This window comes from Manacus candei, unplaced genomic scaffold (genome assembly GCF_025592945.1).
Source record: "Manacus candei isolate 608988 ecotype Guabito, Panama unplaced genomic scaffold, ASM2559294v1 h1tg000050l, whole genome shotgun sequence".
Lineage (NCBI taxonomy): Eukaryota > Metazoa > Chordata > Aves > Passeriformes > Pipridae > Manacus > Manacus candei.
The window spans coordinates 10,827,266-10,841,502 of record NW_026138098.1 but is presented as its reverse complement, the minus strand read 5'-3'; the positions used below and the strand labels follow the sequence as shown (position 1 = coordinate 10,841,502).

At 43.2% G+C, this 14,237-nt stretch overlaps 1 protein-coding gene across 2 annotated transcripts in view; it reads left to right on the top strand.

Annotated features, from left to right (window-relative positions):
- The window catches only part of MXI1 (MAX interactor 1, dimerization protein), a 57,212-nt gene that overhangs the window by 21,818 nt on the left and 21,157 nt on the right, over window positions 1-14,237 (top strand). For both annotated transcript variants that reach the window (XM_051800470.1, XM_051800472.1), the window contains exon 3: window positions 5,955-5,984. In XM_051800470.1, the coding sequence (XP_051656430.1) occupies window positions 5,955-5,984 (30 nt within the window). The remainder of the gene's footprint in view (window positions 1-5,954; window positions 5,985-14,237) is intronic.

Genomic DNA, 14,237 nt, shown 5'->3' with positions numbered 1-14,237 from the left:
TTTAGATTTTCTCTGGCACCTTGTACAGGGGTGTCTGAGAGTAGGGTTGGCCCACTTGGCTGACAGTGGGCAAGACATGAAGGCTGGTTTGGGTTTGGGTTGTTGGTGGTTGTAGGCTTTTTTCTCACTTTCCCACTTGTACTATACAATGATTATGTTACTTTTTGGGGTTTTGACCCAAGAATCAGATGGCAAAAGGACACCAAGTGTCCTTTTTAGCTGTCTCTGGGTTACCTGAGAACAACCACCCACCAATGCTAGCCTTATCCTTGAGGGAACCTGAGTTAAGTACCCTGCTCTGCCACAGGCTTCTTGTGTGACCTTGTGAAAATCATTTAGGATTTTTGTGTGTTGATGTTGTCCCCCCTGCATAGAAACTGTTACAGAAAAATTAATTTCTGAAATGTTGCAAGCAGAAATAATGATTATGAGGACCAGGTACTAAACTGAGAGGGGCTGTGTAAAGAAATTACTTTAAAGACATTTACTTCTTGAAGGGAAGTGTGCAGTGTACTTTTTAAAGCTGTTGTGACTGAGTGTTGCAAGAAATTTTCACAATACTGTGTAGAAATCCACAGGTAGGTGACTTTCTGCAGTTGTGAACCACGTGGAAGAGCTCTTCCGCCCTCTGAGCTGAAAACAGACTGTGGGGCCATTTCTCCTTTTCCAAAGATGAACAAACACGAACAGAAGCCAGTACGGCTGCGTCCCCTTCTTTGTTGGAGACGGAGAATGTGAACTTTGGAAAGGGTCTGGCTTGATCCAGGAAAAACAGCTTTGATCAGATCCTTAGGAGGAATCTGATACCATGTCCCTCCAAGAGCGACAGAAAAACTAGCCAGAGTTTGGGGCCAGGTTAATCTGGTGCATTGGCATTGACGTCAGTGAGAAGGGGAAACAGTCTATTCTGTCTCCTCACTTCAGATCCTCATGGAGAGGAATTCATTCTGGACCTCAAGGTCAGACAGTGTAGGGGATCATGAGATAGTAATGGCTTAAGATAACTTTTGTCTCTGGTATTGCTTGGAAGGAAATGTTTTGTTAGATTTGATGGTATGAAAGGCTGAGGTGATGTTCCTGTTAGACTTGAGGCTGCTGCTCGCAAAGGGCGTAAGGAAGGCAGCAGAAGGACTCCTGCTCCGGCTGTGCCATCTTCTGTTCAGCTGCATCCTGCTCCTCATGGCAGGATTGAGTACTGTAAGTTGCTGTGTTCCCAAGGCTTCCCTGCAGCTCTCTGAGGGCCAGACTCCTGGGCCTTTCAAAGGTGAGGTGGGTTCACAGTTCCCTTAGAAACTCAACCCTTGAGCATCTCTATCTGGGCAGGAGGATTTAACTCTTGTGCAGCCATTGTTTTCTTGCCATTAGGCTGGAAGCCTCACATGATGCTGGTGGAGCTTCTTTGTGGACTTCCCAGGCTGACTTCTGCATTTTTTTCACAGTCTCTTTATGGTGTTGGTCCACTTGAAACCATGGCAAAACACGGGTTCTTCAAGCCAGTAAGTTCTGTTTTGTGGACACAAGTGGATTTAAAATTTAAAAAAGCTGTTGATCACCCTTCTTTTTCATTTGTTTTGTTTTGTCATTTGGCTGTTTCCAAAAGGAGCCATTTCTGAGGAAGAACTTGCATAAAAGAGAGCAGTAATACGGTTCACTGGTTCCAGAAGGTTTGGTTGTTCTTGCCTTAGGCAACGGAAGAAGGCATTTCCTGCAGGGGAATTTAGTGGCCCAGTGAATGGGTGTCAGTAGAGCCATGAGGCGGGAAAGGTCTGTAAAATGAAGAAGAATGAAGTTGTATGTGGTGTGATGATGCACAAGCAGGAGAAGTAGCTGAACCTGAGTGAAGTAAGACAGAAAACCTGGTCTGCAGATGGATGTTCTTGTTGTTTTTCTAAACATGATTTGGGTAACTGTGCCTTAATTTACACAAGCTGGTGGAATATTGCTTTCCTGATTAAATTCTTGATAAAGCAGAGTGGGATGAGTGAATTTGGAGGAGAAGCACTGGCACTGTGTTGGCATTAAGGACATGTATTGGAAGAGGCCCCTTGTGGCCAGCAGCACCTGCTGAGATACCAGTATATCTGTTGTGATGGAGATGTAGGTCTTGGAGTCCTGGACTCCTCTGGAGCCAGGAGCTGGTGCCAGATCCAGGCCAGAAGGTGACCAGGTTCAAGAGGGATGACAGGATCATTGGATCTAAATGCCATCTGTGTACCACATAGGACAAGGGCTCTCGATTGCTGTGTAGTTACCTCACTGAGAAGACAAACCAAAATGCAGGTATTCTGCAAATGCATACATTGGGATATTTATCAATAATAAATAAGTAAACCAGAAAGGTCAGCTATGTTTAATGTCATGTGGCAGCTTTGTGATTTTAATTACAGTAAAAACCTCAGTGGCAAATTAATTCAGTGCTCTTTAGAGCTTGTTCCTCCCTGATGCAGTTTGTTTTGTTGGCTTACCTGTGCTCGGGGAAAGTTTGGCCTCCCCTACCATGGTAGGAGAGATTTTACTTAAATAAAGAAAATGAGATAAAGTGGGAAATTACTCGCAATGTCTCATTCACTGGGGGACTTCACTGTAGGTTAATGTTTCAGCAACACCTTGTTACTGTGTTGGATAGCAAGGTTGCAGGCAGAATCACTGTAACTGATGCAGAAAAGTTGCTGCATCTGACCTTAAATTAGAATGATTGACAATTGCTGCTTCCCACTTTCTTCCTATTTTGTATGCCGTTTCAGGTATCTGAGGTAAATTGGAGTAAACTTGTGTTTGTCCCTTTTTAACTTTTTGTTGTTTAAAAAAAAAAAAGGGGGGACTGATTTGCTGTTTTTGTTGTTGTTTACCTGGCTCCTTTATCTTAAGCTTCTAAAACTTTTTCTTGATCTTTTCCCAAGCTGTTTTCAAAATGCAGTGAACAGGATCCTTCTCCTTATACAACATTCCTTCAGTTTTTATGAGCAGTTATCGGTTTGGCTGTTTTAAATTTATTGACTGCTATAGAAACCTGAGTTCTAAATGAGAACCCCACAGACGTTTTGTGCTTGAGCTACTTTTAAATTGCAGCTGACGTTTTAGCAGTGCCAGTACATGTGCTTGGGCTTTTGTTTCCCCCTCTGAACATGTCTGTGCCTGCATGACTCTGCTTTCAACTTTGCAGGTGGGGGCAAGGTCCTGCTTGCCGTGTCTGCCTGACAGAGGGGCTGTGAGTTCCTCTGGTTTGTGGTCCATGCTCGACAGTGGTGTCCTCATGTCACTGGGTGACACAGGCTGTGGCTGACTGTCAACAGCAGCATCACACTGAACGCACAGGTTTCTCGCTGCTGTAAACCCAGAGCGTTAAAAGTAGCACTGAAATGTTCCCTGAGCTTTGGCAACAGTTCACAGCTGTGGTGTTCATCATGTACCCATCAAGAAGCTGGCGATGGCGTACAGGGATGAGGCTTTGATTTCAGTCTGGTGATACTCTCCAGGTTCTCAGTTGATGATAAGACCAGCTCAGTTAAAGAGGTCCAGTTACATTTGTTTCTGCACCTATTTAAAAGACTTTTTTTTTTTTTTTCTAAATGTAGTATCAGTAGAGGTTCCTGTACTTTTTTTCCATTTCACTGACAGCACTGTCCTTGTTTAATTCCAAATAAATCTTAGTAACACGTGCAGCCCAAAGACAAGGGGAGAAAACTGGTCTTTAGATCGGGACCTATAGAAAATGAAATGAATTATGAACAGAAGAGAGAGGGGTTTTTTTCTTTATGTGTTGTCCGAGCAAAGGGAAACTCACAAAAAATATAAATTAGTGAATGTTGGTAGTGGGAAGTGGTGCTAAATCCAGATGAAACAAAAAATTACAACTTTTCCAAATGGTCCCCAGTTACACTAAGCAAAGCATAGGCAGGTAAGAGAATCCCTGTAGGATTCATTCAACATTGCTGAGATTCTTTTGTTTGCATTCAGCTTCGGTGTGAAGGTGTTGTGGGGGGAGTGAGGTTTGGTTTTTTTCCATGCCACAGACATGGTTAAAAGTCCCAGCATACGTTTCCTGACTTGGTGAAAAGCCTGTGACCTCTCTCAGTTGTCTTGTTCATCAGAAGGCAGATAGGTAATAAAGAGTCTCCTGTGTGAGAGGAGTAAGGAGAACCTGCTGTTTTAATTTTGTTCACAGCAGTGGGCCAAACTTTGTTCTTTCAGTGCTGGCCTTGATAATTGGCTCGATATAATATAGGAATTCAAGCCATTGCATATCTCTGGCCTTAGAACTGCTAATATCATAGCTAGGAAGAGTGCAAAGTCTCCTGCAGGAACATACAGTAAATAAGAACAATAAGCATGTTCCAAAGTACATACAGGCAGTGGCTTTAAAGGGCCTCAGCTCAGCCCTGGTGGGTTAATTTGGATCCAAGTTGCCTGGATAAATGGATTTTGCTGGTTTAGACTCTGGGGGTGGTGTGGCTTTAATTTGGGAGATTTTCTGGACTAAACACTGTGTTCATGTTTCTGATTCCTGGGAACCAGAATTAAGGCATCCACTGTTTTGGGGAGTTTCCTGAACATGAAGAGTTTGCCTATAGTGTGCCTTGCCTTTGGGGTTTCCCATATCCTGCTGCTCTGGGTAGCTTGCACAGACACACGGTAGCGTTTTGTTTTTCCTCTGGCCACCCACAGCTCTCAGCCATGGTCAGCTAAAACTCATTTACCTTGTTTTTTGCAGACATCTACAGTTTATTCGTCATTTTCAATGAGGTTCTAACACCTGTTAGGCGCTCCTCCTTCCTTTTTTTGGAGAAGCATTTAATTATGACAGGGTTTCCCTTGGAGCACATCCTCCATTCAGTTCCCTAATTGTAGAATTCTCTGTGGGATTCTCCAGATGGGGGATAGAGGATAATCTTCTCAGAGCTCCGGAAGAAATGTGATGCCAAATTAGAGAAAATAGATCCTTTTTATTAAGCTCTTGGGCTCTTTTTACTCTTATTTTAAGGTGACCTTCTGTTAAAGAGAAATGTTGGATAAATGGCTATCCTTTTCAATAATCCTCAACAACCTTACCTGGCTTAGATTAGAAATCCTGAATGGATTTAAGCTTTTTTTGCCACTCATGCTGTCATCACAGAGCAAGGAGAATGAACTTGCCTGTTTCCCTTTTGTTTCTAGTTGGTTTTGTTTTCAGGCTGCAAGCTCTGAATCAGGGAGTACTGGCAGCGTGCTTGGCTTGGTGGGCAGGTATAAAGACAAAGCCCCCTCCTTTGTCAAGTGGTCACAGTGCCACTTTATGGGTCACTTCACTACATACTAGGGCTGTGGCAGTGCTGTTTCCATCCCTGAGGGGTTTCCAGTCATCCTAAAAGTGCTGCTCAGTGCTGCTGATGTTTGCAAACATGGCCAGTGCTGGCCATCCCATTTCGTGCCCAATTCCTGGCCATATCTGGGTCTGCTAAGTTGGCTAAATCTGGCATGTGATGGCTGAAGGGTTCAAGGGGCTGTCCTTACAGAGCCAGTTCTGCTGGAAGGTTCCCGTGTATTTGATGGGCACAAATTAATGCTCTGTGAGCTCCTGTGTTAGCAGATGATACTGGTATTTTTACAGGGTGAATGGAGAAACTAAAGCAGAAAGAAACGTAACTACAGTCCTGTAGTGAGTTGGTTGAAGAGCCAGAAGGATTCTAGAAGTGGCAGACTCTGGCCTTCTGTTCTAATCGTTGCTTCTCTTTGGGATTTTTTGTGTGTTGAAGTCTCAAGGGAACATTTTCTGTAGCACCAGTAAGAGTACCAGCTTTTGCACTGGAGGCGAGGAATTTCTTGTCAGCAGGGAGGATGAGCTGTAGATTTTAATGTATGTAGTTGGCTGACTTTCTGCTGCAGTGTGCCACTGGAGATGTGTACAGCTTGCTGCAGTTGAACTTTGGTGCTCAGAGGTCAAAGGTGGCTAATCCAAATTTTTGTTTATCTTCCAGGTCTACGCACAACGAACTAGAAAAGAACCGGTAAGTAGCTAATGAGCCGAATTCTAAGAAATGCAAGCCTGGTGAGTGTAATGTGCTTTACCCTTATCCATGCAGGTGCCGTTTGATCAGCTTTGGCAGCTGTGAATGACCACACTGCATCACGTAGTTTTAAAAGTTGGGGGGAAGACACAAAAAGATCTGAAAAAGAAGCTTTGGTTTTGGTTGTGGGTTTGTTTTTTTTTCCTCTCTCTGAAAAGGCAAGAAGTGACCCAGTTTTGTGACTAATCTGTATGCAGAGTAAATACTGTTCTTCTCCTGACACAGTGAAATCTGATTGGGGCACTTTCCATACATGAGGTTGCTACGGGATCAGGTTTCTTGGGCCCTGGGTAATATGTGTTACCATCAACCAAAGGGCAGAGCCCTGTGCTCTGCACCCTCTCCCCCCACACCCTCACTGGGCTGTGATAGTCTCTGCAACGCAGAAGAAAATGCCATTGTCCGGAGGCTCCGAGGTCTGGCTACCAGTGCTCCTGCAGAGACTCTTCTAACCTGTTTTAGAGTTGTGCCTGTTTATCCTTGAATCTGACGTTTTAGCAAGCCCTGCAGTTTTGTTACTTGGCTGGCTCTGCTATATGACTCAACCCTTTTGTAACAGGAGTTAAAGTAAGATAAATACCATTGAGGCAAGGGGAGCTAGTTCACACACAGATCAGATTATCGCCTTCCATTCAGGATGCTCTAGTTAAAGTTATGTCAGGGTTTCCATTATAAACTTATCTTGGCTCTTCTGTGGGATTTTAGGGGGGCTGAGGGTGGGTGTCTGTGTTTTTTGTGGCTGCTGTAACAAAGGCAGTGCTCTGGCCAGCTGCTCCTATGAAGAAACCCCCAGGGTGGGAAGGAAAGCTGAGTCTAAATAGACTGATTGCCTCCTCTTCTCTCTTAGCAGCCATCATTTAACAAGGGATGGGAGGACTATGAGGATGGCCAAAGACACACAGAGGCTTTGAGCCAAGTGTGTAATTTCATTCAGACAAGATCTTCCCATGTGGCTTCAAGGGAATTGGAGCTGAATACCTTATGAATTGTGTTGCCCTCAGTTTCCCCCACATCTGCCTCCCCTGGCAGCAGCAGTGTTGGGAAGCAGCTTGGCCTTTGCGTGGTGTGAGTGTTTTCTTCCAGCCTGTGCTTCTACCTCCTGGTAGTTTTGAGTATCTACAGAGTTGCCATGGTCCTGTCTTTCTGGGTTGATGCAGGGAGACTTTTTGTTTGGGTTATGTTGCTCCCTGTTGCTCCTATGAGTCTCAGCCTCTCCAGTCCCAGGTTGAGCTGTGTTGAGGAGTGTTGGCTCCTGTGTTTTCCAGTGCACTATCTGGTTATATTTACCACTGAGGGAAAGAAAATGCAGTCTTTGGGTCTGATCCAGAATTGAAGGTGCTTTTTTCTCCATGACAACAGTAAACCGTCACTAATCTTCAATGTGCTTATTTGCATATCTAATTGTTATTGCAAATGCTGCTTACACCCAGAACAGCTTTAGAGCAGAACTGTCTCCATCTTTCCCTGTGCCAGCCTGGTCCTTTTACATTGGCCAAGTTTGCATGGATATGTGATCATCCATTTGTAGCCTCAGGCCTGTGGGGCAGCCAGCAAAGCTTCAGACTCTCTGTGGGTGAGATCTTAGCAACCATACTTACTGTCCAGCTAAGGACTGTCATGTATTGATGGGGTTGGGATATGGCTGCTGCCAGCTATCCATGTGAGTTGAGGAAGTTTTTACCTTGTTTCCCTGTCTTTAACTGAGGACAGTAATGCTACCTGAGGTGGGGATATCATGAGGATTTACTGTTGACCAGCACATCATTACAAGTGTTACTAGTGAGAGGAGTGTTATTACCTGTGCTTTCCCTTATGCCACCTTTTTCTGAATGCTGACAAGATGCTTGCTGCAGAATTTGTTCTCCCATTCTTGGTTGGTGTAATAGCTCTTTCTTCCTCTCTTTTTGTCTGATTTATGCTCCCTAGTCCCCACCTGCTCCCAGTTGAAGATTTCTAACCATCAACCTTCTTAGCAAGGTCTTTTCTTCCAGGCCCTCCCATTCTGAGGCACTGTATTCCAGGTCTGTGTCTCAGACCTGGTTTTACAAGCCTTTGGTTTTCATCCTTCTGGGAAGGGCACACATTTGATCACGTTGGGTGGTCTGTACAGGCAGACTCCTGTATCTGGGAACTTTGTTCAGGAGTCCATTGTTCCTGGTTTGAGATTATCTGTCCCTTAATGCAGATGCTATGGCTTCATCAGCTACTCACATCTGCAAACCCAGCTAGACTCTGCAGTGCCTTTGCTGTGTTTGCAGTGTTCATTACCAATGATTTGGACAGCAAGTTTCATACTGAAAGCATTTATTTTCAAACTCCACAGCAGTCTTTTCTGAGTGAGGGGGATTACTTCCTGGTTAGATTTTCATCATGTTTGATTTGCTGTGTTGTTAAGTTTGTCAGTGTCTCCAGAATTAACTGTTGCAAATATAAAAGCCCTGATACTAATGGCTTTGTGGCTGACAGGTGCTCATTTTCCCTATTATTTGAGATTATTCCTTTTGAATCTCACTGTTATCTCCATTATTGACACACACTATAATTTTCAAAATTGTCCACTATTAGGTCTCTGACTCTGGTTTTTCCCTTCTTGTCTGTGAACAGCAGCCTTCTTGTGTTCAGTTAAATTTTGGTTTAACCCATTCAACGATTACACAGAATTTCTTTCGAGCAAGAGAATAGTAGAAAAACAAAATGCTCTCCTCCTCCCTTTTGAATATGTGATTTAACTTGGACTCAGTATTGCGGATCTGATGATGTTTTAATGTGTCAGGATTAAGAATCTTGAACTCCTTTAATGTCAAAAAATAACTGGAATTGTGTTTTTAAAAATTAAAGCAGTGTTTTAAGTGCCACTCCTTTTCTTAGTCTTGAAATATTTCATGAACACTCCAGTGGTTCTGCTAAGGAGCTGTTTGATTTGGTACCAAATATTAACTGATAATATTTAAATGACTTTTCTTCTTGCTTTCATTCGTTGTTTTTATCTGAAAAGATTGCAGTGACATTTATATAAGGGGCTTTGTTTGTTATAAGAGATTAAAGTTAATTTATAGTTATTATCTGTCATTAATCCTCACATTGGAAAATTGTTTGTGCTTTTTATTTAATGGGTATGTGTTTCAGTTTATCTGTGCCCAGGATGAGTCATAGCTTGCATTTAAATAAGAAACCAGTATTCTGCTTCTCATCTGCTGCAAGACGTAACTAAAATGATACTTTTTAGCCCTTTAACACGCCTACCAAAAAACTGATGCGTAAGCAACACCCCATCATTTTCTAAAAGAAAACATGGTCAAGCATGTGACTGAAAGATGCACTTTGCTGGTGTAATATTTTGTCAAAAAGGATAACAAAATTCAGTCTAAAGCTCAATGGTGCATGTTATACAGATAGCAGTATAGCTCTTGTCCGTGGACATTTTACACATGCTAGTGTTGGGAGGATGTGGTCAGTGTGGTAGTAAGGGAAGGCACACAGTGCTGAGGTGACTTCCTGCTGCTCTGTGAAGTGGCAGTTCTGGTAAACCAACATGGTGGTGGTGTCTGTTAGAAAAGTTACATCTCCTGATAGAACAAGAAAGATGTTTGAAAAGCTATTGATCAGATTTAGAAAATAAACAAACAAAAAAAATATAAGTTTTTCTGTATATCCTACACTGCTCTATTTGGTTTTGCTGATGATTTCATTGTAATACACCAGAAGGAAGGAAAACAAAGCTGAGTTAATTGGGTAAAGGATGAGTTATGAGGGGGTATTTTTCTTATGGTAAAAAGAATTCAATTCAGACGAAAGATAGATCCAAGGAGGGAAAGAGACCTTGGGAGGATCACTGAAATTAGAATTTTCTGAAGATCCTGCAGAATTTGTAGCTTTGCAAAAGTGCATTTAAAAAGAAAAAGGACAAGGTCTAAAGGAGACAAACTTCAAGTTGCTGAAAGTTGTTTGTAGCATAAAAGCAGAGTGAAATGGTGTAAGATCCTTTCTCTCTGATATCTTTCGAGATGATCGGAAACAAAGTGAAGAACACAAACGCAGCAATGATTGTGTATACTGTATTTTTAGCCTTTCTGACTCTTACTGGAATCCCCCATCTTCAGTGGTTCCCACCCATTCTTTCTGTAATGTGAGAGACTGTTTAGGGCACAGTGGTTCTCCAGAGCGGTTTCTCACTCAGAGCTGACTGTTATGCTGGGGATGCGTATTTAAGGTACTAGATAAGATAAAGGAAAAACCCTTCTGATGTAGAGGAGAAAACCATGACGTGGGTCAGCTTGCACTGAAATGTGGGGCCTTCTGGGACTCTGCAGCATTTGCACAGTTTGGTTCTGTTTCTTCAGAACAAGGGCTTTGACTGTGTCTAGTAGCAAAATGCAAGAGAAGGAGGAGGGAAAAGCATTTTAGCATAGGGCTTTTAAATAGTGCAGACATGCTGTCTAGGCTGGGAAAGATAGAGGGAAGGGAAATGAAAGTATAGGGAATCCTTGCTACTCTGAATAGACAAGGGTGATTGTGCTTGTGTAGTGCTATATATACTTGCCAAGGCAATCTGATCAGTGTTTGTCTTGAACCAACTAATCAATGTGGTGTTGAGTTCAGTGCTATTTATCAGGAAAGCTGGAACAAGAGACTAATCCAGTAAATTTCATTTGTTCTCTGGAGTGGGCTTTGTTTTCACGCTAAGTTCATGTAGCAAACCTTGACAGTACATATTGTTTTCCTCATTAATAACACTTGGAACCTGTGATGTTCCCTGCAGCAGTCAAACCGTGTCCAACACAGCTGAGCATGCATCTATCTTTGACACATCCAAAGGTCACGGCATGCACTGATCCTACTTGCTCCTTGTGGGAACTGTAGCTAAAGCCTCCTGTCTCCATGGCCAGTGTGGAACAAGAGCTGGAGGTAGTTGGCTGTCTTCAGCTCTGTTGTTTGGATGACAGATGCCTCTGTTTTCAGCTGGGACTAACAGTTTTCAGCAGACCTGCAGCATGTTCCTCTAGTTTGGGAGATCTGGATAACTTATTATACTGCTGTGCCTGTTTTTGCTTAACCTGGAGAGCGGGAAGCCAGTGGGTTTTGGAGTAAGGCTGCCAGAGAGCTGCTCTTTCTGGATACGTTCAGGCTCAGCTGTTGTCATTTAGTGTCAATCTGCCTTTTGCTGCTGTTTCTTTTGCTTTGCTCTGTCACGTGCTGTAACACTTGGATCAATCTCTGGCTGACCACCACACTTGCTCATGTGAAGTGCCTCCTTGGGCAGAAGCAGTGTTTTGATTTCACTTACAATTGAAGGCCTGCAAAAGCTTTGTTTCACGTTGGCTGGACTGCTGAACATTTTGAACTCTGAGTTAAGCTGCTGAAAAGGGACAGTTAGTCTCCATGCTGAGATTTGAAGGAAACAAAATGATCCGCATTTTGTTGGAAGTCCTGTAGTACTGCTCATATAGGAATTTTTAGATTTTTATTCAAAGTGATGCAGTGAAGAGTGTATGCATGCCTGCCTTCCTTTCTGCTCCCAGATCTCTGTACCTCCCTTAGGAATGCAATAACTGTTGAAGAAAGAAGAGGAAAAGGAACAATACTACTATTTTGGATAAACTGTCACAAAGAAAAATGTTTTTTGTTTCAACAACGTTGCACAATAAAATCACTGTTATAAGCCAGTTTACAGAAACAGATATTTATCACAAAGCCCTTCTCAACTAAGATGTGTTTTAGGGACACTTTCTAATGTATTTTTCTCCCATGATGTGGAAAGAACTGCCAATGCAATCTGCTTGGCCTTGTCATAGTGGTCTGATGCTGAGAATCCTTTCATCATCTTGCCTTCCTGAAGGGACACTTGAGAGGAAGCCCCCATATTAGAAAGAAACATGCTCTGCAGTCAGGTCTCTGCACCAAATCAGAGGTTACCACTCTGGTTTGGAGTGCATCATTGCCAGCCTTGCTTCCTGAATCTCTACCCAAACTTGCATCCTCAAATTTCTACTTGGGTGCATTACCACAGTTTTCTTTCAGGCTGAACCCTCTCCAGTTCTGTATGTTTATGGCTATCCTCAAAAAACTACAAAGACTGGGCAAATGCCCTCTGTAATCAGTGAGCTTGGACCCAGGAAGAATCTGGCCCCAGTAGGAAGTGAGGCATTCAGCTTTCCTGGCTCCATTTTCAGTCATATCAGAGCTCTGTACTTACCATTTCTGTCCAAATGCATCTCTGGAGACTTGGCAGGCTTTTTTTTGGGTCTTTATATTTTTTTCATGGGGTGCTGTTTGAAGTGCTGAGAGCCAGAAATCTTGATGCAACAACTTTTCTTGTTCAAGTGACTAATGTTGCTCATGGACCTGAAAGCATTTCTAGCTAAAAGCCAGTTGGGGAAAATCTCTGCCCTAGAAAAGATGAGGTCATAGGAATATAATTTTGAGACAGATTACCTGTAACCACAAGTTTCAGGACTTTGTACTCTTGGGGCAGAGTTGTGTGTTGGAGTTGTGTGTGCTGATGTACATCTTTACCTGGTACATGTACTGAGGGTACTATAGCAATATAGGCCATGCAGACTTGTGATAACCAAAGGAAGGGGAATAGAAAATGTAGGCAAGAAACTCTCTTTCTGCTTTCCGTAAGTGGTCTGTTTTTACCAAAATATCACAACTTTGAGAACCTCCAACCTTATGATATTCCAAAGAGGATGGGAAGAGTGAGACATCACCATTTAACAGGTGAGGCACAGAAACACACATGGATCCAGTGCCTGGAGATGTGGATCAATGAAACAAAGGAGCAGGGACAAGTTTGCATCATTGATCCACATCTCCAGCCAGTTGCTTGCCTTTCTCTCCTTCACACAAGTTTCCCCTGTCCTTTAAAACTTCATGCTTACTCCTTGTGTCTCCCTCAGTGTCCTGCTGTCCTGTCAGTGTTGCCCAGGGCCAGGAGGTGCTGCATAACACCTTCTCCCATGAGGAAAGAGAAGAAGGACACAAAGTGAATGCACCTTTGCTGCTATGGGTGGCACCAGTATGGTCTAACTCCTTGCTTTGGGTGCTGTGGTGGTAAATGCAAGTGTCTTATCCCTTGTCTGGGAAAGGAGAGTGAGGATCATCTCGCAGTTGATGTGGTTGTTGCCTGGCTGCAAGTGGTGCTGGTCACCCCGAGCAGTTTGCATAGCTGTGGGCAAACAGACCAGGCAGCTTTCCTCCCAGACAGTGCATGAGAAAAACCATATAACAATTAAATAGGCAATGTGCAACCAAGAGTCAGGAATTCTCCCATAAAACCATCCGATAGCGTGGAATGGGCTAACTCAGGGCCATGGCAGAATATAGCAGTAGTTGGTGTCATCTACCCACCACCCTTCTGTGTGCCTTGGGAGTTTGAATTTGTGTAGAAATACAGATCTTCTCTGCCTAGTTCTCTTTCTGGTTGCTTCTTATGATGCCTGTGCAAAATTGGAGTATCTCCTTTTTTCAGAAGTGGCACTTGAGTCTGTCAGATGCAGGCAGAATCTCATAGAGAGGTTTTGGATTTGTTTGAGTCTGGAGAAACACAGAGGAATCCCTGGATTCCAGAGCAATGGAATGAGTCAGATTTTCTGCCCGATGCTCCATTAAGAAAACCTTAGGGCTGTCTTTTGAAGGTGTACTTTATGGGTACACTGCTGCCTGAGCATCACTTCCTATTAGCCGTGTAATAAGATTTTCTGTCCCTCTTGCCTGTTAATTATTTACCTTTGAGAGTGCATTCATAAAGCAACATGACTTATTTAGGGAAAAATGAAAAGCTTTTGCAAGGGATGGATGCTTTTTGCTCTTATTTTTTTGCCTGGGAGTTGAAGTTATAAGACTCAGGATGAAGAAGGGATTGGCGTGAATGGGAGATTTTGTAAATGAGCACGTTCAGCTCACAAAAGGTGAGTCAGGAAAGGGGATGTAGCAGTTACAGAGTGATCTTGTAACTGCCTGTTCAAGGGTTTCTGCGCAGGAGGAGGGGCTGAGGGAAAGAAGGAGGCATAACAGAAATTGGTGCAAAAAAGTTTATGCTCTGTAATCTTCCAGTGGAAACAGGACATGAGTTTGAAATGCAGCGTTACTTTCACAGAAATAGACTCTGTGAATGGTATCAGTGGGTTCATGCATGGTCCAGGCTGATAACAGTTCCTATGGTAAGGGTGTGGTTTTTATCATGGGAGGTTG